The 27,500-nt window shown below is 44.8% G+C and overlaps 1 protein-coding gene across 8 annotated transcripts in view; it reads right to left on the reverse strand.

Moving 5' to 3' along the window:
- Positions 1–17,199: 17,199 nt before the first annotated feature.
- The window catches only part of LOC134463337 (bone morphogenetic protein 7-like), a 19,922-nt gene continuing 9,621 nt past the window's right edge, over positions 17,200–27,500 (reverse strand). The window contains exons 2-8 of one of the 8 annotated variants that reach the window (XM_063216545.1): positions 26,507–26,699; positions 22,114–22,262; positions 20,895–21,066; positions 20,812–20,849; positions 19,080–19,156; positions 18,414–18,524; positions 17,200–17,551 (exon numbers count right to left, since the gene is read on the reverse strand). In XM_063216545.1, the coding sequence (XP_063072615.1) occupies positions 17,402–17,551; positions 18,414–18,524; positions 19,080–19,156; positions 20,812–20,849; positions 20,895–21,066; positions 22,114–22,262; positions 26,507–26,699 (890 nt within the window). In that variant the 3' untranslated portion in view covers positions 17,200–17,401. Of the gene's footprint in view, positions 17,552–18,413; positions 18,525–19,079; positions 19,157–19,931; positions 19,946–20,811; positions 21,067–22,113; positions 22,263–26,506; positions 26,700–27,500 lie in introns of all 8 variants that reach the window. The other 7 variants (XM_063216546.1, XM_063216543.1, XM_063216547.1 and 4 more) reach the window with 7 other exon arrangements.

Raw genomic sequence — 27,500 nt, forward strand, 5'->3', positions numbered from 1 at the left:
TGTGAAATGAGGCAAGGTAAGCAAACAAAACGACTACTCATGAGAAATTATAGAACACATATGGGACAGGCAGACAGCGAGGGAAAAGAGAGAGAGAGAGAGAGAGAGAGAGAGAGAGAGAGAGAGAGAGAGAGAGAGAGAGAGAGAGAGAACAAACAGTCCGTCAGAAAGGATGTGGAGAGATGAGAGAAGAGGAGAGTGGGAGACTGAAACATGTAGTGGGAGGAGAGAGAGAGAGAGAGAGAGAGAGAGAGAGAGAGAGAGAGAGAGAGAGAGAGAGAGAGAGAGAGAGAGAGAGAGAGAGAGAGAGAGAGAGAGAGAGAGAGAGAGAGAGAGAAGAGAATGAAACCCAGAGAGTGAGCAAGTGACGGCTGTGTGAAACTGGATGTATCACTGATGTGTATATGCCACTGAGAGAAGGAGAGCGCCACACACATCTGACTCTGCAGACTGCACGACATACAGGTAGGATGCCTTTTCCTTTATTTTAATGACATGAAGTACCGAGTACTTAGCTGATGGAGCACAGTAAAAAGGCAATGTTAATTCACCACGTAGAGAGTTGATTTATTTCTGGAATGCATTTGGACCAGGAATACTCTACAAGTGCTGAATTAACACATGTTTTTTTACTGTACAGTATGTGTGCTTACTCACATACAGTGTACTCCCTATAGTCAGGTTGCAAACCGCTGGGAAAAAAGCAAACATTCATGGGTATATGTGTAAGGTGATACCTCCAGAGGCAATTCTAGGGTCAGCATGGGGCCCCAAGCGAAAATTGAAAAGAATGCAAGAATTTGCAACAAAATTGCCACAACTGTAGTAAAGTCTGAGCTATTATATGTTGTCTAGGGGCCCCAAGCGGCTGCCTGCCTAGCCTGGTGGCAAGATACGCCTCTGGATACCTCTATACTGTCAGCCTGTCTGTCTCATTCAGGAGTGTATGTATCACACAGTAGTAATCATCTGCAGTCATCTGACAACACTCATCCCCCACTGACACCACTAGACTAGGCAGAAATCTCAGGAAACCCTTCAGAAAAAGGGTCTAGCGGCAAATTTGAGGAAAAGTCGGTAAACATGCTATTTCCCATAATTTGAGGGTGCTGAATCCAAATATTTAGTTTACCAAGCTGAATTTTGAGTTTTAAGCCTGCTAATTAGCATAATAGCATAGCAGTCATACTAGGCGAATGGAGATTCTTTGTCTCTGCAATATCTTTTGAAAGGGTTGATCAATTGTCACCAAATCTTGTATGCTGATGCTCCAGCATGTGTACATGTATTGTCTATATTTTGGAAGCCACTGGTTTCAAGATGACTGACTTTCAAGATGGCCGACTCATAAAATGTTAACAAAAAGTCCCATACTAATGCAAATTACAAGGATGGCACAAAACATCCAGCTTGGTAAACATAATATTTCTAATCAGCACCCCCAAAATATGTGAAAATGGACTATTTACCGACTTTTCTTCAAATATGCCACTAGCATTCTTTTTTTCTTAAAATTGTACTAGTACACAACTGTGCAAAAATCGCCGAAATACATTCAGAAAAAGGGATCTAACAGCAAATTAAATTGATATTACCTATAAGTTGAGGGTGGTGATTCTAAATATTATGTTTGCCAAGACAGATTTTGAGGTTTAAGTGTGTTAATTAGCATAATAGCATAGCAGTCATATAGGCGAATGGGTCATTTCACGTGAAATCAGACACTTTGGGACCCGACCGACCCGGATTTCAATCATACTTGGTGTGCCTTTTTAGTAGCAAGGTAGCACCCCAGAACTGCGTTGGTTTGAATCTGACACTAATATTAAGGGAGAAACAGACTAGGAAAGGTTCACATGTGAGGGTAGGACACTATAGGCCTACATTCAGCCTTGAATATATCAGTCAGTGTTAGTCACAAAAAGATGCCTGTGGTGTTGTTTGAAAGCTCTTTTCCGGCTCTACATATTACACAATCAGCTTGGAATACAACAACTCTCAGAAGATGAATTATGATAAATTGAAAAATTAAAAATTGAATATCTAAAAAAGCTATATTTTAAAATGGCCAGTTCCTTGTCCAAACGTAGCCGGCAATGTCATGAGCAACACCTCAAATGCTGGTGTTTGGTTCGTTATTCATTTCAGAGAGAATTTGACTCACAAATATGGCATCATACAGACCACTTACTAATACTATGGTAGTGCCATAGTAGCATCACATGACAAAACAAAAACAAAACAAAAATGGTCAGTGTCCATGGTCCCAGGTTTCAGAAACTAAGGCAGATGTCCATTTATACACACCAAATGATGATATGTGAATGTTTGAACATTCCTTCTCTGTGTACCTGTGCCATCCTCCCTTTACCGTACTTTAAAAAGATAATCAATGGCTACACTCTCATTTTGTACTCTACCAGTGCATTTGAAGCAGCAGCTGTGTCTTTTGTAGATAATGTATAAGTATGTCCCGTTGCAGTTACAGGCTCCACTACCAGAAGCACATCCTGATGATCCATGACAAGTCTATCTGGTCTGAAGGGAAAAGTGAAGGATGGAGATGGTCCATGAGGATGCAGGAAGTTCAGTTTCACCTCTCCAGTGCTCGGCATACATTCCTCAACACATGCTAGCCACCAGTTGCCATCATATACAGCTACAACATACCCTTTGCTTGAAATAAATGTAACACATTCCTTTACTGAGCTCACTCTTTCAACTCTGCCTTCTCTGAATTCTGAAAATGGCCTAACTTCCACTGTGTCCATTGACAATGGGCAGAAGCTGTGTAGTTTTTGAGTACCTGGAATAGTTCTTGCAGATTCAAACCTTTTCAACAGGTTATCAGCTTCATGATGGTACATCTCTGTTGTGGCAAACTGGCAATGGATGTTCTTGACATTACCCTTGACAAATTCAAACAGTTGGCATGGCGTTACAATTTAATTGTCAATAGGACGTTGCAGACTTGCTCGTACAGCAAGCCATTTAACTGTCCCTCCAACGCCATCACATGGACCTTTGCCATATGATGTGGCAAAAAAGTGCCACTCTGCAGGTATGTGAAAATCTGCCTTGTGGTGGCACAAATTTGTTATGTTTTTAAGGTTCTTATATTGTGCAGCACAGCCATCAGAAAAATATATGATCTTCTTTGGACGTTCTGTCATTGATGAAGTGTCATTGAGGAACTGAATTAGGAGCTTCTGAAACAGATGTACAGCAATTGTATCGTGAATGTTGCAGTCTGAAATAACAACAAAACAGATTTTTTTCCCCAGTTTCAACTGATCTTGGTAGTAGCATACAAATGGATGGATTGTGGCCTTCACTGGTTGTCCCAGTGAAATGATTGAATAGCATCTTGAACTACAAAACCATAGTTTTCTGCAAAATCTGCTACCACTAAAAACGTTCCTAGTTCAAGGGAGTCAGTCAAGGATAAAGGTAACTGCAACGGGACGTACTTATACATTATCTACAAAAGACACAGCTGCTGCTTCAAATGCACTGGTAGAGTACAAAATGAGAGTGTAGCCATTGATTATCTCTTTAAAGTACGGTAAAGGAAGATGGCACAGGTACACAGAGAAGGAATGTTAAAACATTCACATATCATCATTTGGTGTGTATAAATGGACATCTGCCTTAGTTTCTGAAACCTGGGACCATGGACACTGACCATTTTTGTTGTGTCATGTGATGCTACTATGGTATTACCATATTATTAGTAAGTGGTCTGTATGATGCCATATTTGTGAGCCAAATTCTCTCTGAAATGAATAACGAACCTAACGCCAGCATTTGAGGTGTTGCTCATGACATTGCCGGCTACGTTTGGACAAGGAACTGGTCATTTTAAAATATAGCTTTATTAGATATTCATATTCGGAGAGTTGTTGTATTCCAAGCTGATTGTGTAAGTTAATATGTAGAGCCAGAAAAGAGCTTTCAAACAACACCACAGGCATCTTTTTGTGACTAACACTGACTGATATATTCAAGGCTGAATGTATAGTGTCCTACCCTCACATGTGAACCTCTCCTATACTGTTTCTCCCTTAATATTAGTGTCAGATTCAAACCAATGCAGTTCTGGGGTGCTACCTTGCTACTAAAAAGGCACACGAAGTATGATTGAAATCCGGGTCGGTCGGGTCCCAAAGTGTCTGATTTCACGTGAAATGACCCGAATGAAGTTCTCTTTAATTAAACATATTTCATAAAAAGTCCAATAAACAAATATCAACATAATGTATCAATATGACAAATATTATAATGAAATATATAAATCACCATATGCTTGATTAGCATTAGAGCCCACTGTACTGCAACCACTATACTGCAATTACTATATTGTAAATTTTTATAAACGTTGTTATTAATAAACTACCTTGTTTTATTGCCTTAATTCCATCCAACATGTTTAATAAATATTTGGTTATGACTCCTGCACTAAATTAGCACTTAAATATGACATTTAACCTTAATGCTATGATATTTAACAAATTGGTTTAGAAATAATAATAAAAAAGAAAAAAACGTTTTGCTCATTTTAATATGCAAATTAGAAGGTTCAAAACTCAGAATTCAGCTTGGTAAACACAATATTCAGAATCAGCACCCTCAAATTATGTAAAAAACATGGTTTACCGGCTTTTCCTCAAATTTGCCACTAGAACTCCTCTTTTGTGAAAATTGTACTAGACTACAAGCCTTGACTGGTATTCTGGTATGGAGGGCATTTCCCGCTGAGCCAGCATGGGCCAATGCTCAGGGGTGCCGACAGGAACAAAGGGAACCGTTTTCCCGGGCCCAGGGGGAGAGAGGGCCCAAAATTGGGTGGTCGTTACATCATATCTGTTGGGTTGGGGGGGCCTTCCAGATTACTTTGTCCTGGGCCCGGCCAAGGCTGCCAGCAACCCTGCTGATGCTCTCTGTCTGTCCCCACAGTTTTAAAAGGAACCGCACAAAAATGCCCAATCCTATTTGGGTCCCAGACCAGGCCTGAGTGACAATGCACCTGATTCTGATGCACCTCTGATTCACCAGGCCCAGGCACAGTCACCACACAGATGTGGGGCAGAAGTGGGCCACAACTGGCCCAACACAGCAGAGACCAAGTCACAGTGTTGCAGAGCACAGTGTTGCAGACCTCAGACTAGAACACTCTAGCTTTGGGTCTGCTGTGTTGGAACAGTTGAGGTCCTTAATTGTGCAATTCATTATTAAAGAAGCACTGTGTAGGATGGTGGCCAGAGAAGGTATTGGAACTACTGTATGCTGCTCAATGAAACTGTTCTGTCTATTCATGCCAAATTTGATCTTTTTGAGAATATTTACAAAATAGTGAACTGTTATTTACTAGTGTGACCAAAGTACAGTAAGTTGTGCCACTAAAAATGTCAATTTCTGGACATTCAAAATGACGGACAATGGAGAAGATTCCATGTACGAAAAGTGCAATTTTCCTGGTCATAATGAATACTTAGAATTTGATGGTGGTGGTAAATATTCATGAAAAAGGTAACATTTGTGAATGGACCGCATGAATTCTGGAAATACTCTACTGCAAACATTACACATATTACAAATATTACATAATTGTGCAGTGCTAGAGAGTAGGACCAACTACAAGAGTGTTAAATTCAAATTATTCAAGTGTTCAAATCAACTAAATGAACTGTGCACACTATCTGCGAGTGGAATGCTTGATAGGCAGGCACAGCGCCACTTGACTTTATTTGACGAGTGTCTTATCTATACGGGGCCAGCGGGGCGAGAAAAGACATGTCATTCTCCCGGTATCTTTGGCAGGGACGGCAGTGACAACAAAAGCACGCTTTGACTTTGTCCCCAAACATGAGGTCAGCACTGTTCATTTGAATGATTGGCTTTTCGTTGAGGCACTTGTGTGTGTGTGTGTGTGTGTGTGTGTGTGTGTGTGTGTGTGTGTGTGTGTGTGTGTGTGTGTGTGTGTGTGTGTGTGTGTGTGTGTGTGTGTGTGTGTGTGTGTGTGTGTGGTGTGTGTGTGTGTGTGTGTGTGTGAGAGAGAGAGTGTGTGTGTGTATGTGTGTGCGTGCGTGCATGCGCGCGCATGTGTGTGTGTGTGTATGTGTGCACGTGTGTGTGTGTGCATGTGTGTGGTTTCTCCGCTCTGCTTACTCGGTGTGAAACACTTCCATGTATAGTGAAAGCGTCTGGTGTCTCGCTGCGCTGAGTGGAGAGGCGGGTGGCACGAGAGAGCCAGATGGGATGTAAAGCGCCGGGTCAGATAAGGTGCTGGACACAGTATGCACTTTGTTTCCATGGAAACGTGACAGCGCTGCATGCGCAGGCCTAGGTTGCATTTAAGGCTTTCAATCAAGCCCTTGCCATGCCATCAGTCAAAGAATAGGGAACTGACGGCAAGCCAGTGCCAATTACGACTGTATAGAGACAGAGTGCTGAAGACCACTCCCGCTCCCGCCATTGCGTCACTCAGAGGCATGTAGATGAATGTAGATCAAAGTGGCCAGTTAGACTGAAAGTGTTAGCCATAGCTTAGATTTACCAGCATTTGGTCGGTTGGCAGGTACCAGTGTCAAGCGCTGATGTATGTATGTACGTGTGTATGTATGTATGTATGTATGTATGTATGTATGTATGTATGTATGTATGTATGTATGTATGCATGTATGCATGTATGCATGTATGTATGTATGTATGTATGTATGTATGTATGTATGTATGTATGTATGTATGTATGTATGTATGTATGTATGTATGTATGCATGTATGCATGTATGCATGTATGTATGTATGTATGTATGTATGTATGTATGTATGTATGTATGTATGTATGTATGTATGTATGTATGTATGCATGTATGCATGTATGCATGCATGCATGCATGTATGTATGTATGTATGTATGTATGTATGTATGTATGTATGTATGTATGTATGTATGTATGTATGTATGTATGTATCTGCTGTATACGTGCAGCACATATAGTATGCGGTGTGTACATACAGTACAGTATATCAATAGAGTTCAGAAAACATTATTTTCACAGGTATGAGAGCCCCACAACAACTACAACAACACAACTGTCCACCCTGGTCCATTTTGGCATCGTCTTACCTCACTAAGTCATACTGACACCTCCACCCAGCCTGTACTGTACTGCCCTGATGAGTGCCTTGCCCTCGCCTCACCTCGCTGGCCTCCTGCCCCTCAAGAAAAGGACACAGCCTCAGGTGGAGGACTCCCCTTTGGAGTGCATGGACTCCCCAGGCCAGGCCTATCAGCAGCAGCAGCAGCAACAGCCAGCCGCAGCCTCTCCACCCGCTCAGCTGGAGCACAAGTTCAAGGTATGTATGGTGAATATAGTATGTGCAATGTCGTGTGTCATGTCTTTGAGTCTTCTTCTGTATTTCTGTATGTATGTATGCTACTTGACACCTTGATTTCCCTTGGGATCAATAAATGATACTTTACTCTACTCTGCTCTGCTCTACTCTACTCTACTCTACTCTACTCTACTCTACTCTACTCTACTCTACTCTACTCTACTCTACTCTACTCTACTCTACTCTACTCTACTCTACCCTACTCTACTCTACTCTTATGTACTCTACTCTAGTCTTCTCTTCTCTACTCGACTCTACTCTGCTCTGCTCTACCCTACTGTACTGTACTCTACTCTACTCTACTCTACTCTACTCTGCTCTACTCTACTCTACTCTACTCTACTCTACTGTACTCTACTCTGCTCTACTCTACTCTACTCTACTCTGCTCTGCTCTACTCTACTCTACTCTACTCTACTCAAGGTCCCAGCCCCTGCTCCGTTCAGACACCCAGCAGGCAGGGTGGCGGCGGTGGGTGGGAGAGTGAGGCCAGAGAGATCCCTTGGTGGTGGTGGTGGTGGTGGTGGTAGGCTGGTGGCTCCAGCACCACTCTACTATCAGGTCTGGGATCAGTCCTACGTAACAGCACTGCCCAGAAACCACCACCATCATCATCATCATCACCAATCGTCTCTGTCAGGTCTGGGCAGCGCTGGTGGTGGTGGTGGGGGTGGGGGTGGAGGGTACATTTCTGGGAGTCCATGGAGGGAGCGCTATGTAGGAAACAGCAGCCACATGGGGGATTGGAGCTCAGGGAGGAGCATCCAGGAAGTGGGTGAGTACATAGTACATATAGGGTGCAAATCAGTTCTCCAAACTTGAGTCCTTTCCTCTGTCCATTGTATTGTCCTATGGGGCAGTGAGGAGAATAATGTTTGATTCCTTTGTATACTGTCTCTACTAGTACAACATTGGTAATAATAAAGCGGCATCACTTTATTTTAGGGATACATCTATTAGCACTAATACATGCAATGTTAATGCCTGCATAAGTAACTTGTAAGGCATGTACTAAGCAAACGCTAAGGCCTACTAGGTCCTTACTAAGGTTAAATTGGTAATAAATCCCTTATTGTGCATGAACAAGACATTTGCAAATACATGCCTAACAAATGTTTGATTTTGCTTTGTACAAACCATACAACTTATACAGGCACATTGTATGTGTTAGTGCTAATAAATGTATCTCAAAAATAGAGTGTTACCAATAAAGCTAACTTTGCCTTTAACTTAAACTTTGAAGGGTCTGCTTCTGGAGCTCCTACTGCTCTTCAGGTGAACTACCTCACCACTCCACAGCCGGACGCCCTCACCTATCACCCCCACCACCCCCACCAGGTACCCCACAGGTACATGGTCTTTTGTTCTTTCATTGATCTCTCTCTCATGCCTCCAACTAGAGCAGTGGTTCTCAACCTTTTTCAAACAAACGGCCCCTTGGCCTTATCACAAACCTCCCGATGCCCCCTTGACCTCATCATAAGCATGACAACGCCCCTAGTATTAAAAAATAAATCGACTAATGTCCCCCAATGGCACCTAAGCACCACCCTCTCTCAGCGGTATCCTTCTCAAAGCCCCCCTAGAGCTCTACAACGCCCCCCTGGGGGGCTGTACCGCCCCGTTGAGAAACACTAAACAATAGGTACATCCAACAACACCTGTAACAATTGTTTGGGGTTTTTTTTGTAAAGTGAACGCATTTGACACTTTTTTCACAGGTACAGGGACCCTCCTGCTCAGCTTCTCAGAGCTCGGAGGTCAAAGGTTAGCGATGATATCATCATTGGGGATCCTTCAGCCTTTCAGACAGCCCACCATAGAGGCCCAGCAGGTGCCCCGTTGTTGACCTTGCCATCGGTGGTGTATGACAACAGGACTGGCGTCGCGGGCTGGGAGCACGTCCTTGTACCTCAACAGGTGAGGCCCAATCACATCTAGATTTATCTCATCTTATTTATTACAATATGTAAAAACAAACATGTTTTGGCATGAGGCCACCCTCACTGAGGATGACAAGCACTATTTTCCAATGTCAAGTGCATGAGCCTTGGAAGTGTGTCAGCCTAATTAGTCATGGCCAGTGATTTGATTTTCCGCAGAGTTCACCAAAGAGTATCCATTACTCTTTATCCATATTACAAAGGCTGATACACTTTGAAGGACGCACACTGGACTTTGGGAAATGCCCTTAGTGTCAAAATGTGTTTGTTTGGGACTTGCTGCAGTTCACCACAGGTGAGGGCCAATCACGTGTATCTTGTTCTCTACTACCGTAAAACGTTTTTTTTGCATCATGTCCCGGACTAATGTGTTTTAGCGCTAAGCCGACCCCAGGGAAAAGAAAGGGTGGCTACAATAAACTCATCAAGATAATGTTCTAGACAGTTTGTTTTTTCTGCTTAATCCATTTTTGTAGCTCATTTTTAGAGTTTGAGCACATCTACTGTACCAAGACAGACTGGGCTACTTCTCAGTGACTAAACCCAGGGATGACTGGAGCCCTCAGCATACGTTTTTAGAGTTTTTTTTTAATTTTGGTGCACAAAGTGTAAGCTTCCTCAAAGTCACACCTACTGTCTGTTTGTAACAGGTAAGGGCCAATCACCTGCTGTACGGGCTCAGCTCTGCCAAGCCACCCCCCAGACAACATGACACCTCCAGGAGACGGAGGGAGAGGCACCTGATGGAGCAGCAGCAGCAGCACTACACCTCCAGGGCCATCGCTGCCCTCGCCGCTGCGCATCATCATCATCAGATCCGACAGGCCACATCATCGCCGCCGTTGTCGTCGCCGTCGCCATCGCCCGTAAACGGAAAATCCCCACACACCGCCACCACACCCCCTATGGACGTCAGGAAGAGAGAAGAAGCAGAGGCAGACACGCTGTGTCCAACTGTGCAAGAACACCTGTCTCAGAGTTGTAATTCAGCAGACCTCTCCAATGGAGAAGCAACAGGGAGTGCAAAGGCTGAAGAGGACTCAGATCGCCCTCTGCTGGAGGAAATGGGAAGTACAGAGAAAGAGACAGAGGAGGAAGAGGATAAAGATGGGCAGCACAAACAATGTTCCAGAGACCCAGAAACAGAGTCTAAAACCCCCTCATCATCTCCATCTCCATATCAGGCCACGTCTATACCCTGTGCCCCAGCGGCGGTGCTGGGTCCCCAGTCCCTGCGGCACTTTGCAGCGGGCTCGCTGATCGAGCTGAGTGGAGGGCGGTGCAAACGGGTGGAGGAGCTGCGGACGGAGGACTTCCTGCTCTGCGCAGACGCCTGCCCCCCGGAGGTCCGCCTGCGCAGCTGCACCGTCAGGAGCATCTCGCCCTCGCACAGCAGCCCTGAGCTGGCACAGGTGGACATAGTGCTGGACGACCAACACACTCAGGTACACACACACACACACACACACACGCACACACACACGTACACACACACACACACACACACACACACACACACACACACACACACACACACACACACACACACACACACACACACACACACACACACACACACACACACACACACACACACACACATAGTCTCATACAGCAGCCCTGAGCTTGCACAGGTGGACGTGATGCTGAAAAAATGACATACTCAGGTACACACAGATAACAAACACTCACACACACACTCACACACACACACACACACACACACACACACACACACACACACACACACACACACACACACACACACACACACACACACACACACACACACACACACACACACACACACTCACACACACACACACACACACACACACACACACACACGCACGAACGCACACATGCATGCACAAAAATACATTATGTGTGTGTGATGAAAACACAGTGTGATAAATTATGGGTCAGACGGAAAAAAACACACATGAAAGCATGCCAGCACACAAAAGATTCCACCCGTCCATAGACAGCACAAGGCCATTCACCACATCGCTAATGACAGCCTAACCTGTTGTTTATTTAACAAGTCTCTTACCATGGACACCAATCGGCCGAGGGGAAAATATTCCACCTCTTTCTTCACAGCGTGCAATTGTCCTCAGACAACTTAGAACAGCCCCATGGTTGAATTATGTTCAGGCCTATTATGACGAAACATTCGAAAAGGCCTGTTTTGTAAAGGAAAAACAGGAGTGAAGAGAAGTAGGAAGGAAAAAGAAAAGAGGTAGCGCTAGCAGGTAGTCATTTTGACCCCTCAGAAGAAATGACAAATGGCAGAGAGCGTGGCAATTCCACAGCCTCCTAACTACATAGACGCTCTGTTGACAACAGACATATAAAAGACCAAACATACTTGGATGACACATGTAATAGTAACTTCCGAACTGACTGTCTAACCTTTTGTGTGTGTGTGTGTGTGTGTGTGTGTGTGTGTGTGTGTGTGTGTGTGTGTGTGTGTGTGTGTGTGTGTGTGTGTGTGTGTGTGTGTGTGTGCGTGCGGGCGTGGTGTGTGTGTGTGTGTGTGTGTGTGTGTGTGTGTGTGTGTGTGTGTGTGTGTGTGTGTGTGTGTGTGTGTGTGTGTGTGTGGGCGTGTGGGCGTGTGTGTGTGTGTGTGTGTGTGTGTGTGTGCATGTGTGAGCATGTGTGTGATTGCATGCACGTGTCCTTGTGTGTGCGTGTTTTTCTTGTTTATGTGTGCCCCTGTGTCTGGTGTGCGTCCCCTGGATGCAGGACTGTCTGGAGGTCTTTGTGGGCTTTCCATTCTTCGTCTGGGGCCGAGGCTGGGCGTCCTGCTGCCCCCAGAAGACCGCTCACCTCTGGGGCCTGGGCTGCCTCCAGCTGGGCGTAGGGGACGTGTGCCTGGCCCTCAGTCCATCCTCGGGCACCTCATCCTCAGCCACAGACGCCATCTCAAAGCCCCGGGCCCTGGAACAACTACCAGAGCAGACAGCAGTAAGGACAGGAGAAGATAGTGAGAGGAACCAGGAGCTGTGGTGGCATGGTGGAGCACAGAAGGAGCACAGCAGGACTGCAAGGAAGCGTCACAGCTCTGCCCCGCAGCTAGGCATCTCCAACGGCTTGATGGACGTCAAACAGGGATCAAGACATGCCTGAGATGGCAGGGGTGGGGAACCTACTGTATGTCTCGAGGGCCGTTTGCGTTTTATCCAGCCCCTGATATAATTTTAATGTTATGCAGCTTCACATGGAATATGACATATTTTGTAAAGGACTCCTAGAAGTACATTTGCAATGCAATTCAATTATATTCAGGGGATCTAGAGAAGGTGCTGTCTGTTTTAAAGGTGGCTGCCTTCAATATAGGTCTAAAGTGCAAGGGGAAATCATGGTTTGTGCTCATAGTATGGCCCTCGGAGGACTTTTACGGCCCTTGGAGGAATTTGAAGTGACCCCTCGAATGAAAAAGGTTCCCCACCCCTGCTCTATGCCAAACAGCTAAACTGAACTTAATTTCCTTTGTTTGTTTATTCCATCATTTTCCCATTGTAGCATTTGCTTTGAAGAAGACAATATTAGGGGAGCAAAACGGATAAAGGAAGTGAAGACAAAGATTGTAAATGAGTAAATATTGGGGAATCTTCTTTTATTCTTTTGGTTTTAGAGTTTATTGAGTGAGTGAGCACCTAGGATATTGTAGCTGTGTGTTTTACACTTTATCTTTTCATATGACTTTACCTCAGAACCTTAGAGGTGACCAACGTGTGCCCTGCTCTTTGTACAACCTCGGTGACTCATCTCTGTGCCCGGCCAAAGCCAATTTTCCACACAGCTCTCCAGAGACATTGCAGACTGACCACTACTATATTGACCTACTGTTTGATGAACTTCCCACATCCAGATGTACCATGATGTCGACTGTTTTATCTGCAGAACTGTGATCATCACACTGGTTATGTTGTAACTCACTTAATCACTCCCACCTCCCACCCCCTCTGTCTGTCTGTCTGTCTGTCTGTCTGTCTGTCTGTCTGTCTGTCTGTCTGTCTGTCTCTCTCTCTCTCTCTCTCTCTCTCTCTCTCTCTCTCTCTCTCTCTCTCTCTCTCTCTCTCTCTCTCTCTCTCCCTCTCATGTTCTCTTTCTTTTTCTGTCTGTTTCACCTCCAGCCACATGTGCCAATACAAGCTGTCTGAACTGCCTGGGAGTGCATGCTGTAAGTTTTACTCAGGGATCTGTAATACCTCACCACCTTCACATTCAGAGGTCAGGAGTCAAGTCAATCCAATGTCTGTTACAAGTAGAGGCATTGTGGGCATTTTTTATATAAAAATCTTTGCTGCACCAGACAATCTGTTGCTTGGAAACCTGGGCTACTTGTGTAAGATTACAGATGCTAAGTGAGCATACTTACTGTAAGATATTCATAGCCCTCAATGGCCACTGTCAGTTTCAAGTCCTAAGAACTATCCCTGATCTCAGCCGTAACCAACAAAAATATGGCATAAGGTTGGGCAACTGACAGTCTGAGTGTTGTTTGTCTAGCTACTTTGTCTGGTGACGGATAGATGATAGCAACTGGACAAAATGTTTTGAGAAACATGTTTTGTGCTAGGATTAGGGACATAAAAAAACAGGGAAGGACTAGAAATGCCTTGCGCTACCTTAAAATGAAGCTATGTATGTATCCATGTTTTTACTTTTAGGCTATGTGGGGGTAAATTACTGTATAATGACTCAGAGATTAAATAAATGATATTCTAACTTAAAAATATTATTTATGGAAGTCCAGTTTTACTTATAATTAAGGAGAAAATTAATTATCCATAGCCTTCTGTTCTAGCATTGGTGAACATGTGATTGAAGGTGATATAATATTTTGGGATTCGTAAAATAATGATCCATTGACTGTACATGCACAGATACGTATATACTGTACAAAATAAAATTCCAAAAAACAGACATGACATTGAAATGTAATATTTTATGTAAATTCAGAGGATTTGTATAATACATATTTACACAGTTCAACATTCTGCAATCAAATACAGTATATCATCACACATAAGTCAGTTTGTGTAAAAAAAAAAAAAAGACAAAAAAAGATATGACCTCGTATGGAAGTATGTGTATGTGTGATGTTTTTGTACATTTGTAGAGAAACACATTTCAGGTTGACCTTTGGCCATAAGAATACAGTTTTATGTAAATAAAAAAACCTTTTTCAGTTTGCTGGCCCCAAAAAGGACACCATAAATACCCCCCTACAAGTCAAGAAGGCTGTAATTGTTGTTGGAAATGAGTTAATGACATACAGTATACGTATATCAATATAAAGATACAAAATGATTGATCTGAAAAAAAATTTGGTAGTATGAAGTAACAAAACTGCCACATCAATAATCTATTAAAAGCTACTTAGACTGGACCACAGTATGATTTTCAAGTTATTTCACTCAGTTTGGAGCTCTGCAGTTACTGTCTTTTTGCTTTGTAGGGCAGCATAGGCCAAGTGTGTTCCACAATACATCACATCATAGTTGCTGGATTGAAATGATGCACACAGAGAAATGGAGGCACTGTGAAGCTTGTGGCACCAGCTGTACCTTGTTGCAGAGCAATTATGCACCTATACTTTTTAAACATACCGTAATTAACCTGGTGAGGTGATCTGTGGGGTAGAAAATGATTTTCCTGATGACAGGATACAAAAATGATCCTTTATGACACCATACTGTAGATAAACCAGATTTATACTCAGAAAGAGACAGTCTTCCAGTCTATTCCCTGAGGCAGTTGATTTAGCCAACGTTTCAACCAGGTATGAATGTAATGGGCCAAAAGGCAAGACGTTTTACTTTCTAAGGATTGCTTATTATATTATTATTATTCATCAGTCTACCGCCGATGCTGTCCAGCCCAGCTCAACTCAACCTGCTGGAGGGTGAAACTTCTTCCAGACAAAACACTTACAGACTTCCACCTCTGTTATCGCCCTTCCCGGAATTGTGAGCACCATTGCAGAACCGATGTCAGGACTGGGGAGGACACTACTTTTTGTGAATAGGGCTAACCTGGGACCAAGAAAAAACTGTTTTCTACTGTAAACTGTGGGCCACTGTCTAAGGAAGCACATAAAACATCAAGCAGCATCAACCCCTGAGGACCATTTGCCCACTGGGAAATGCCCTGTGTGCCAAGCTACCAGTCCAGGTCTGATGTGAAGTCTGAAAATCAATTTGATCCATTTTGAATAACGTAAGGGTATTTTTAATTGGTTGATGGACAATTTAAAACGTTCAGAGATGGGCAGAGGGGTATGTCTTCTCGTCCCCCAAGGAACTCGCACCAATGACTGTCTGCACTCAATCACACAGGGGATTCTCCCCAAAAGCTCTTGCCACATGGCGCTTTTCCACTGTGGTTTAGCCCACACCGCTAAAGCTGCGTTTCAGAGCCAGGACCGCTAACCCACCTCTGCTATGGTTGGCTCCCGTGGAGGATCACATGACCCCAATCTGACACGACGTGAAAATAAAACACTTTTTAATTGAGTTTTTTTCCCTTTCGTAGGGGTTACGTGTTTGTAAAGAGTGTGTGTGTGTGTGTGTGTGTGTGTGTGTGTGTGTGTGTGTGTGTGTGTGTGTGTGTGTGTGTGTGTGTGTGTGTGTGTGTGTGTGTGTGTGTGTGTGTGTGTGTGTGTGTGTGTGTGTGTGTGCCCAACAGGATGCATTGTTTAATTATCAACATTCCTTCCGAAACGACTTTAAGCAAACTAACAAGAAGCAGCAGTCCCACCACACTGCTCCTAGTTCCCCCACCCAAATCCAAGCCCACCCCATCTCCACACACACACACACACACACACACACACAGACACACACACACACACACACACACACACACACACACACACACACACACACACACACACACACACACACACACACACACACACACACACACACACACACACACACACACACACACACACACACACACACACACACACCCCTCTCTCCGAGGCTCGCACAACCCAAAAAGTCTCAGGCTTTCCAGTTCGCGGCCCAAACAAGCCTCCATAACATAATCAGGGACAGCTGTTCCCTTCGGGAGGAGAGATTCCCTTTCAGAGGAGGAGTTGAGTTGCTGGCACAACAAGCCAGAGTTTTACGCAAATAGGTCCAGGACAGGACAAGAGGGATGAGAGGAGAGGGAGAGGAAGAGGAGAGGAGAGGAGAGAGAAGAAGAGAGGAGAGGAGAGCTGCTTGAGGAGAGAGGAGAGGAGAGGAGAGGAGAGGAGAGGAGAGGAGAGGAGAGGAGAGGAGAGGAGAGGAGAGGAGAGAACTGGTCCAGGGGAGAGCGGAACACATCCAGGACTCCAGTCCAGTCGACCACAGTCTCTAAGCAGCAACAATGTCTCCAGTAGTGCCACCGGCAGAGTTTCTTGTATCCCCCCCGTCCGTCCATCCATTCACAACAACAACAATGTGGTAAAACACAGGACAGGGTTCCACAGGCTTTTTCATTCATCTGTGAGACACGAATGGCACAAACGCCATCCAGCTCAATGCCCTGTTGTACAACACCAACGTCTGCTGCTCCTCGAGTTGTACTGCTAGCTAATGTTGCATCCTTGTTGTTTCGTATTCAAGTCTACATCAAGGAATTCATTAAGGAGTTTCCACAGAGGAGATGGGGACACCAGTAAAACCTCATTCTGCCCTGGTCTGGATTTTGGAGCGGTGTGCCTCTTCTTGCCATCTGTAGTACCAGCACCAGGGGCGTAAAGTATGTCCCCGCAGCCCCCGTGAGGCAGGGGGGCCCATACGAGGCAGGGGGCCCATATGGGCCCTTGACTTGAAGAAACAGGGCCCCTCCACATGATATTAAGCACTCTTTTTTTCGTTCGGGGGCCCATTCTTTGTAGCTTGCAGGGGGGCCTGAAGTACTTGCGTTACGCCAGTGACCAGCACAGATGCATTGTGGGGCAAATGAGGAGGATGCGAGAAAGAGGAGGAGGATGAGGAGGAGATGTGGGGATGGTGTGGGTGGAGGGTGGGAGGTTGGAGGAGGAGGAGGAGGTGTCAGTGGCATCCACAGGCCCTCACCACCATGTTCCGGTATTTCTTGAGGATGACGTTGGAGCTGTCGTCAAAGTAGAGCACCGAGATGCCGTGCAGCTGGGTGGGCGCGCAGCATGGCTTGGGCACCGTGTCCGGGTTTATGAAGTGAACCTAAAAGAGAGGGGCAGGGAAGGGGGAAGGGGAGGGAGGGAGAGAGAGAGAGAGATTTAAAATGTCTTTATTTTAATAACGTTTACCCATCATACATTATAACAATACAGCCATTGCACCACAGCAAACCCAACACCCCTATATTCACACTCAGCTCCCCATTCCCAACAAACCCCACACACACTAAATGCTAGAGAGAGAGAGAGAGAGAGAGAGAGAGAGAGAGAGAGAGAGAGAGCATTGTTTTGAGAGCAGGGTTTGGGGTATTTTCGGGGATTTTAAGTTTTGTTTTGTATCAAGACTACAAAGCATAAGGTGTGAGAATCAAGTCAAGTTGGAGTGCTACTTGGAACTAGTAATTTGTAAAGATGGTGCTCTTGATGGTGATAGACTTAAGTTATTGACGAAGGCTTCATGCCGAAACAATTAATCATGTTATGTCCATTGAATTAAATGTATTTTAACTACAAAGAGATGAGTGCCTTGGTATTCTACAACTTTTAAAAAGCATAAGGTCAATTGCAGGCCTTGTGTATGAACTATATTATATTATATTACGTATATTATATTATATTATATTATATTATATTATATTATATTATATTATATTATATTATATTATATTATATTATATTATATTATATTATATTATATTATATCATATTATATTATATTATATTATATTATATTATATTATATTATCAAGAATACATGGACTCTGCACTGTCCACCTAAAGTTTCCAACTCTGCTACAAGCTGCCAACGTTTTGTTTTTCACAGAGAGCACTATACTACAGAGAAGACCAAATAGGAGATAAGGAAGAGACATGTAGACTGGACTGTCTGCTGGGGCCTTACTTACCAGTGTTTGCACAATAGCGTGATTTGTGGCGTTCATGTAGGAGTTGAGAGGAAAGGCGCACTCTCCGTCGCAGTAGTACGCAGCGTAGCCCTCTGGAGCAATGATCCAGTCCTTTAATGAAGACACACACACACACACACACACACACACACACACACACACGCACGCACACACGCACGCACACACACACAGAAATGTTACTGACTGACTCACCTCTGCTACCTCCACCATTACTGGCTAGGGATGATCAATTGTTTACTTGCTTTATTTATGTTTTGTGGGCCAGGAAGCATAACAATGAAAAATGATTTAAAGTTATAAATGATAACATAAAAGACATACGAAATGAGAATAATTCCAATACATGGTTACAGACTGAGGAAAGGAACAGAGGACTACCGATTGTGCAAGTCCTTGTTTTATGCTTTACAGTGTATATTATCATCCAACCATGATTCACGTAAAGGGGTAAGAGAAAACACAGAACAAATGGTCATCATTCTAACGTTATGTTAGTAAGATATGGACATGGGTTCTAACGTGACGTTATTAGACAGAACATATTGACATATTGGTTCTAATAAGATGGGGCGGTGTGTGTGTGTGTGTGTGGGGGGGGGGGGGGTGAAGAGGAGTGAAGAAGTAGAGCAGAGCTCTTGTCTTTACCTGCCACCCGAGGTCCCTGAAGCTGACATAGAGCTCGTGCTTCTTGCAGCCCTGTTTCTGATCAGGGTTCAGGATCTCTGCGGTGAGAGAGGAGGAGAGAAGAGGGGGAGAGAGAGAAGGGAGAGGAGTGGGAGAAATGAGAAAAAGGAGGGCATTACGATGAATTCTGTATTAAAAACAGATACCGTCTGAGGGAGAGAGAGAGAGAGAGAGCTGGGTTTTGGTTTATGGGTTTAAATATGTGGCGATGCGTGGTATACTAGAGCAGAGCGGAGCAGAGCAGCCAGTGCAGTGCGGTGGAGGCCGTTATTGACTCCAGCTGCTCGGGGAGCATTTATATATCGAGCGAGACAGGTACCGAGGAAAACACAGGGCTCTTCCCATGGAACCTCGCTCTGTGTGTGTGTGTGTGTGTGTGTGTGTGTGTGTGTGTGTGTGTGTGTGTGTCTGTGTCTGTGTGTGTGTGTGTGTGTGTGTGTGTGTGTGTGTTTGTGTGTGTGTGTGTGTGTGTGTGTGTGTGTGTGTGTGTGTGTGTGTGTGTGTGTGTGTGTGTGTGTGTGTGTGTGTGTGTGTGTGTGTGTGTGTGTGTGCTTGGCTCTTCTCATGGCCTGTGTGTGTGTGTGTGTGTGTGTGTGTGTGTGTGTGTGTGTGTGTGTGTGTGTGTGTGTGTGTGTGTGTGTGTGTGTGTGTGTGTGTGTGTGTGTGTGTGTGTGTGATGGTGAAGCCCACTTTGTGTACAGTCACGAGAGCCTGCCTTGCGTTATGGCCAGAATAAAGGCTGAGGATATGGCTTGTGCTGTTTAGGATATGGCTTTCGCTGGGGTTTTACGGCTTTCAAGGATTGCGACCAACCTACAGTATGTGCTCTCCCTACAGCGATCGCCTGACATTGAGATCCACACATTTAAAATCTGAGAGGAAAATAAATAATTTTGATACAGAGCTATAATGCAGGATTACATACGCATGTGAAAAGCTAAAATCCCTGCCATGTTTATGTTTGTATCGATTTACAGCTGCATTCAAACATATGCAACGGAGTTATAAAAGCAACAGTGTGTGGGACAGTATATAGAATTGTACAATATTTTTAATATACATGTGTAGTACAGATCTATAATATTATATAGTATATTTCTCTCTCCTGTATCAGTATTGTATATACAGAATTTTACACATCTATCTGCTACAGTACTACAGTTTATATAAAGAGTTTATAAAAAGTTCTTATCATATCGTTTACTGTATTTCTGTATTATACTCTGTTTATATAGATCATTTTACACATCTACAACAATACTTAACAGTATATATAAAAACTTTCACAGTATGGTTCAAGAATGAGAATATATTCTCTGACTAAGCCACTCCAACTTAAAATGTCATTATTAATTTGACAAGTCCTACATGGACGTATTAAAAGCAAGGCCCACGCGTAGCGGCCTGAGTGCCTTCTTCAGGTCAGTAACACAAAAGAACATAGTAGTGTATTTGACACTACATCTGCTCTCACACAGTATTTCTACTGCATGTCTGTATTCAGAGTGCGATTTGTTGAAGAACCAGAAGGGGGGATAAGTTTCAGATTTTAAGCATTATCAATGGAGTTACATGCCGCAAATATTAAAATCCTGTAGAAAAAGTGGAGGTATCAAAACCAGAAGGGGGGACAATCCCCCCAATCCCCCCCCTACAAATCGCACCCTGTCTGTATTGTACTCTGTGGACATACCTGCAGCGGTGGCCTCTGCCATTCTGAGGGCCTCCTGGCTTCCACTGCCACCGTAGGGGCCCGAGGAGGACGAGGAGGACGACCCCCCCTTGTGGCCCTTGGAGCGGTGGCCGTGTCCCCTCTTGTGGCCCGACGCAGAGCGCACGCCCCGCAGGTGCACCTCCGTGGCCTTGAAGAAGGCCACCATGAAGGGCTGCTTGCTGCGGGGCCCCGCGCTGCTCACCAGCCCCGCGCTCTGCAGGTCCACACTCTTGCCTGCAGGGGGAGACAGTGAAGCATCGGGAGACATTAGGTTATAGGGCAGTGGTCTCCAAATGGGGGCCTGCGGGCCAGATCTGGCCCGGGCATGGCAAACATTTGGCCCGCTATGAGGTTGGAACAAATGAGTAACATACAGTATGTGTGTGGTATCTGTGTCCATACAGTCGGGCAATTTGTTTGGCCTTCAGCCTCATTTGTGCTCCATAATTTGGCCCTTGACTAAACATAATTGGAGACCACTGCATTGGGGCGACAAATGGGAGCTCTCTCATATTCAGGGCCGGATTAATGCACAGGCTAGATATGCCAGATAAGTCCACCTGCCAAGGGGGCAGTGATTAGTGAAAGGTGCAGTATTGAAAAATGTATTTGTTGCTGTTGTCTGCAGTACTGTTGGTAGACATGTTATCCTTAATTCCTAGCTCATAATTAAGACACTGTCTGTGTAAAGTTGTTGTGACATTTTCCTTTGGAAGGGACCCACCGCAACCTGTACCCTAGGGGCCATCTTAATCCGACCCTTTCTCATATTAGATACCTGCAGGTTTTGTTGTTAATAACACTGAAGAAGTACATACATTTTCATATAGCACTATGCATTTTATAGATATTATATTGTCACCAATAAGGACACTAGAAACATCTAAAAAATAGGCTACTCTTGAAATCTTCAATCATAACAATATTGTATATTATATATTATATATATCAAGTGAATCTAAAACAGATTTAGGTCTGCTCAATGTCATTTTACGCTAGAAATACAGATTGAAATTTGAGTCGGATTGTTTTTGATTCACACAGCGAAGCCCACTCTCTTCTCATATAAAGCGAAACATTTTTTTTTTTTACACTTTCTTGTGTGAAACAATGTTATCGTTTAACAATGGCTGTTGTCACATCTCACACACATTCTTTTGTGTACATCTCGCCCTGTATGTAGGGGAAATCTAAAGCGAAATCTAAGTTTCAAAGATTGTTTTTTGCTTCACAGTGAAGCCCATTCTCCTCTCATGTGAAGCGAAATCTAGACTCACTCACCATCCATTCCCTCCAGAACCAGCTGCAGGCCCAGGTTCTGGCCCGGGTGGAGGACCCAGAGGTTACTGGTCACGGTGACATCGAAGACCAGCCAGCCCTCCTCCGCCGCCCACACCACCCGCGAGTCCAACATGAACAGGTCCGGCTTCCTATATGGGGACGAGAAGAAGAAAGGATACCAACGTCACGTCATTGTCATTCACTTTATGTGACCTTTGCCACGTACAGTACATACATAATCCACACCACACGCAAGTCTTGTATGACCCGATATGGGTTCCTATGGGGCGATAATAATACCAAAAAAGTTTCATCATCACTTCATTACTTCACTGTGATGATACCAAAAAAGAATGACATCTTTGTCATCTTTATTTTGTTATGTTTTTTAGGGGCTTTTATGCCTTTATTCGACAGGACAGTGTGAGATGGAGACAGGAAGCGAGTGGGACAGAGAGACGGGGGAGGATCGGGAATTGATCCCTGTCGGACTCGAACCGGGTCCCCGTCGGCAATGCATGCAAGCCCAAATCTGTGCCACAGCGCCCCCAACATCCTTGTCATCTTTATCACTCCAGCGTGAACAGATCCAGCTTCCTGGGGTGATGATGATGATGACAACGAAATAATACCAATGTCTCTTCATCAGCTTCATCACTCACATAACCCACACAGCGACCTAAAAGGAGTGCAAACAGGCTTCCAAGAGACTGTCACTTTGTCATCTTTATCACTTCATCACCCACACCATGACAATAACGAATGATGTCACTTCATCACTCTCGTTGGGATGATGGCAAAGGAATGTCACTTTCTTTCAGGAAAAAAAACTATACAACCTCCCATACACTGACCATTTTGCAGCAGCTTTTAGAATTTATTTACGAGTTAAGACATTTTATTCAAAGGCCTTCTTCATTAGGTAAGTGCAGGAGTTTTTCTTTGTTTTTTTTGATCAGCTGACTGATGTCCAACTCACCTGCTTGCTATGGTAGTGTCAAAAATGGAACGATTTTCGGTTCTACACATAGCGTTTGTCTTCTTTGCTGTGTCATTGTTTCATCAGACAAAGTTTGTTTGGGGGAAACTCTCCCTTGAAGTCAAGGTCACCAGGATGAAACTCGCAACATGGGGGAGATCAGATTAGCAGGAGCTTTAACTAAGATACACTACACATGATGAAAAACCCTGGTGTACTCTCTTCTCTCTCTCTCTCTCTCTCTCTCTCTCTCTCTCTCTCTCTCTCTCTGTCTCTCTCTCTCTCTGTCTCTCTGTCTCTCTCTCTCTCACACACACACACACACACACACACACACACACACACACACACACACACACACACACACAATGCCCAACTTGCACACACATGTACAGTATGTACACTCAGACACGCGTAGATGACGACAGAGCAGACAGCAGCAGTCACACTACGTACGTGAAATAAAAAGCAAGTGGAGACTTGCACAGCCGTCAAGGGAAACAGATTGGCCCATATTAAAAAGGGACTGTGTCTTCCTTATCATCCCAGATTAAAATTCCAACGGCAGATTGAAGGGGGCGATAGCTAGGGGGTGGGTGGATGGAGAGTGTGTGGAGGGGTGTTACTGGCAGGCAGGTAGATGACAGTGGGTGTGCAAACAAAGAGTGCTGTTTACAGGTTGGGTTACGGGTGGCCCCGAGGCCAATGGTGACGCTCCCAGACTAGGGTTATTGTTTCCCACCCGTCTCCTCTGTAGGGGCGTCTGGGGTGGGGTGGGGTGGGGTGGGGGAGGACGAGGGGACGAGGCCATGGGCGTCTCTCAATGAATGACAAAGGTGTCACTGTGAACCTCGGCAGACGACGAGTGACTTACCTAACTGCTTACCTGCACGACTAGGGCAGGCTGGGGCTGTTATAATTGGGGGGGGGGGGTGTTTTGTGTGTGTGTGCCCGTGCGTGTTCGTGTGCGTGTGTGTGAGAGTGTGTGTGTGTGTGTGTGTGTGTGTGTCTGTGTGTGTGTGTGTGTGTGTGTGTGGTGTGTGTGTGTTTGTGTGTGTGTGTGTGTGTGTGTGTGTGTGTGTGTGTGTGTGTGTGTGTGTGTGTGTGTATGCGTGTACCAGGGCTTGACACTGGCACCTGTCAACCAGCCAAATGCTGGTAAAACTTGGCTGTAGCTAGCAGTTTCAGTCTCACTAGCCACTTTGACAGGTAAATTATTCTTTGGGGTGACAAATCACAGTAGTTGCATCAATTCTTAGTATTTAAATGAAAATCAAAAAGAATATTCTAAAGAAAAAAACTGATAACAAAACTCTGGCTAGTAGCAGAAATGTTGAATGGCTAGTGACTCGGGAAAACCACTAGCCACAGTGGCCGGTGAGGAAAAAAAGTTAACGTCAAGCCCTGGTGTGTACGTGTGCATGTGGGACTGTTAATGGTTAGGAAGCAGCAGAAAGTTGAAAGACATGACTGGCTAGTCTTTGGTCTTCAGCTCTCCACAGCAGCTGGAGGTCTGGTGGGTGAGCAAGCGCAGCAAGGCGGCAGGCAGCAAGGCAGGCAGGCAGGAGGGGAGCGTGTGTAGGCAGCACTTTGTCCCGGTAATTGACGGTAATGACTTTGTAGAGCGCTGCTCGCTTTACAGGGAGACCGCAAGAGACCCCACACTAAATCACAACACAGAAATTCTAAAATGGAGGGTGGATGGTGGAGAACTGGTGTTGTCAACTTGCTGTCATACAGTACGCTTCACTGAGTAATATGCGCACATCATCCACGTCCCCACCTTTAGACCAAACACACACGCGCGCACACACACACACACGCACGCACACACACACACACACACGCACGCACGCACACACACACACACACACACACACACACACACACACACACACACACACACACACACACACACACACACACACACACACACACACACACACACACACACACACACACACACACACACACAGACTGCAGGGGTGGCCCAACAGCGCTGACTGATTTTACCATACCCTCATACTAATTCCATTCGTACAGAGAAAGGTCTGGAACAGTTGAAATGAGAAACTGAAATGAGAAAATGAGTGGTGGGACGGGTGAACTCTTGAAACGTGCGTCTTATTTTACCCAATCGCCAACATTTGGTCTAAACATTGAAAAAGAATTACAAGTAGGAGAGGTGAACTCCATTAACCAGTGCTGTTTGAAAAAAAGAGCATTTTTGTTTGAAATAGACAGTTGTCTGGTATCAAGACTAATGTCCTCCCACAACACCTGGCCCAGACGTAACGCGGAAGGAATCATTTTTAGACTGGAGCGCTTACGTGCAGGCTAACAACAGCCTTCACTGCTCTCACAATTGAACAGTCTGAACACAAGTCCAATGCAATGTCTTCTACATGTTAATTACTGGTATTTGTACTCAAAGCAAAGAATCCATATGCACAGCCAGGGTCCAGGTGCTAGTGATAGGCAGTCATAGGCTTAAGTAATAAAAATAAACAGGGTAAATCGCCTCACAATGATCTTCTTTGATTTACTGAAAGAGTATTTAGGGGAACAGTGTGCTTTGCTGCCACCTCATGAGGGTTACTCTTTGTTCACTCTCATAGTTATTTGTACTCTACTGTTACTGCCAGGGGTCTCGAATAGGGGGGGTAAAGTCTGACTGAGTCACCAGGGCCCCATGTATATAGGGGGCCCACGTGCAGTCCGATTTCTGAAGATATATGGCTGTGGGAGGTCCATTGGAGCTGATTAAGGGGTGGAACTTATTTTTTTGTTTTCACACCAGTCACTGTGGCAGGTAGATTTTAAAATCTACCAGTCACTCTGCATTTTTACCAGTCAACTCAGTCCAAGGAGGAGCTGAGGTGAAATTTTCAACCGTCAAATTGACTGGTGGGTGGACAAATTTACCAGTCACCGCTGAAATGCACCAGTATTTGACGGGTGGACGGGTGTTATGCTCCATCCCTGTTGTACATTAGCCTCGCGAGCCATCCTACGTACTTCCGCCAAAGGATTGGCTCCACTACTGTAGTCTGGCCGTGCTTCTCTGTGGAGTGCCTGGAGCAGTAGAATTTTGATCGCAACGCCCCCCCAGAAAACGGCCAATAATCAAATACGCCCCCCACGTGGGGGTGAAAGGGGGAGGACGCTCGTGACAATGACGTACACATCTGCTATGTTGTTGTTGAGTAACTGCCAGCGATTGGCTGAGAGGTGTCCAATAATTTCAAACCATAACTGAGTGCAAACTTCCTGCTTCCTACATTCGCTTCAGAGCAAAGAAATGCCAGACCATAAATACGAAATGAAATGGTAGTATTATGGGATGGTCAGGACCAGGCTAGTTGTACATAGGGCCCCCAATATGCTGCTACCCCCCTGGTTAGGCTACTGTACCTGTCTGGGCGCTGGTGTAGCACCTGGTAGAGGCTGATGCGGAAGGTCTGGTTCTCGTGGCGCTCCGGCACGTAGCCCTTGTAGATGCGGAACTCAGCCGCCGTCACGGCCTCGCCCTCGGGGATGCGGGACAGGTCGAAGCGGAACTCCCTCTGGTGCCTCTGGCCAGCCTGCACCTCCAGACTCGGCTCCACTGCAGAACAGGGAGGGAGAGAGAGGGAGGGAAGGACAGAGAGAGAGAGAGAGAGAGAGAGAGAGAGAGAGAGAAAGAAAGAGAGAGAGAGAGAGAGAGAGAGAGAGAGAGAGAGAGAGAGAGAGAGAGAGAGATGAGGGGAGAAAAAGAGGGTGAGATGGAAAGACACATTAGAGATTTTAGTCAAATTTTATGTAGGCCTACAGTTCTGCTCATATAAATAAACCGTATGCACATTTTGTGGAAATGTGCATAAAAAAGCATAAAAGTAAATAATATTAAAGTGTGTGTGTGTGTGTGTGTGTGTGTGTGTGTGTGTGTGTGTGTGTGTGTGTGTGTGTGTGTGTGTGTGTGTGTGTGTGTGTGTGTGTGTGTGTGTGTGTGTGTGTGTGTGTGTGTGTGTGTGTGTGTGTGTGTGAGAGAGAGAGAGAGGTGGAAAAAAAGTACAGAGAGTAAATGGAAGGCAATGGCTGAAAATCATCATGGGTAGAGTAAGAGGAAGAGGCAGTAGACAGATCCCTGCAGAGATAGACATTGAAGCATTGAAAACATAAAAGGAAGTGAAAGTGGAGTAATATGTTTTTTTTTACACCTGGCTCAAACAAGTCACATCTTTAATTTTGCGATGAATTAAAACACACAATATCATCCACTTCAGTGATACAACACTGCCATGGAGTATGAAGCACACTTCAGAAGTGTTTGTCCCCCGCTACTGTGTGGTCTTATTCCTCAGCTTTTAAATAATTACTGAGGCATTGGAAATGTGTAAAATGGTATTGTTATCACACGCGCACATCT

The sequence above is a fragment of the Engraulis encrasicolus genome, chromosome 14, assembly GCF_034702125.1.
Source record: "Engraulis encrasicolus isolate BLACKSEA-1 chromosome 14, IST_EnEncr_1.0, whole genome shotgun sequence".
NCBI lineage: Eukaryota > Metazoa > Chordata > Actinopteri > Clupeiformes > Engraulidae > Engraulis > Engraulis encrasicolus.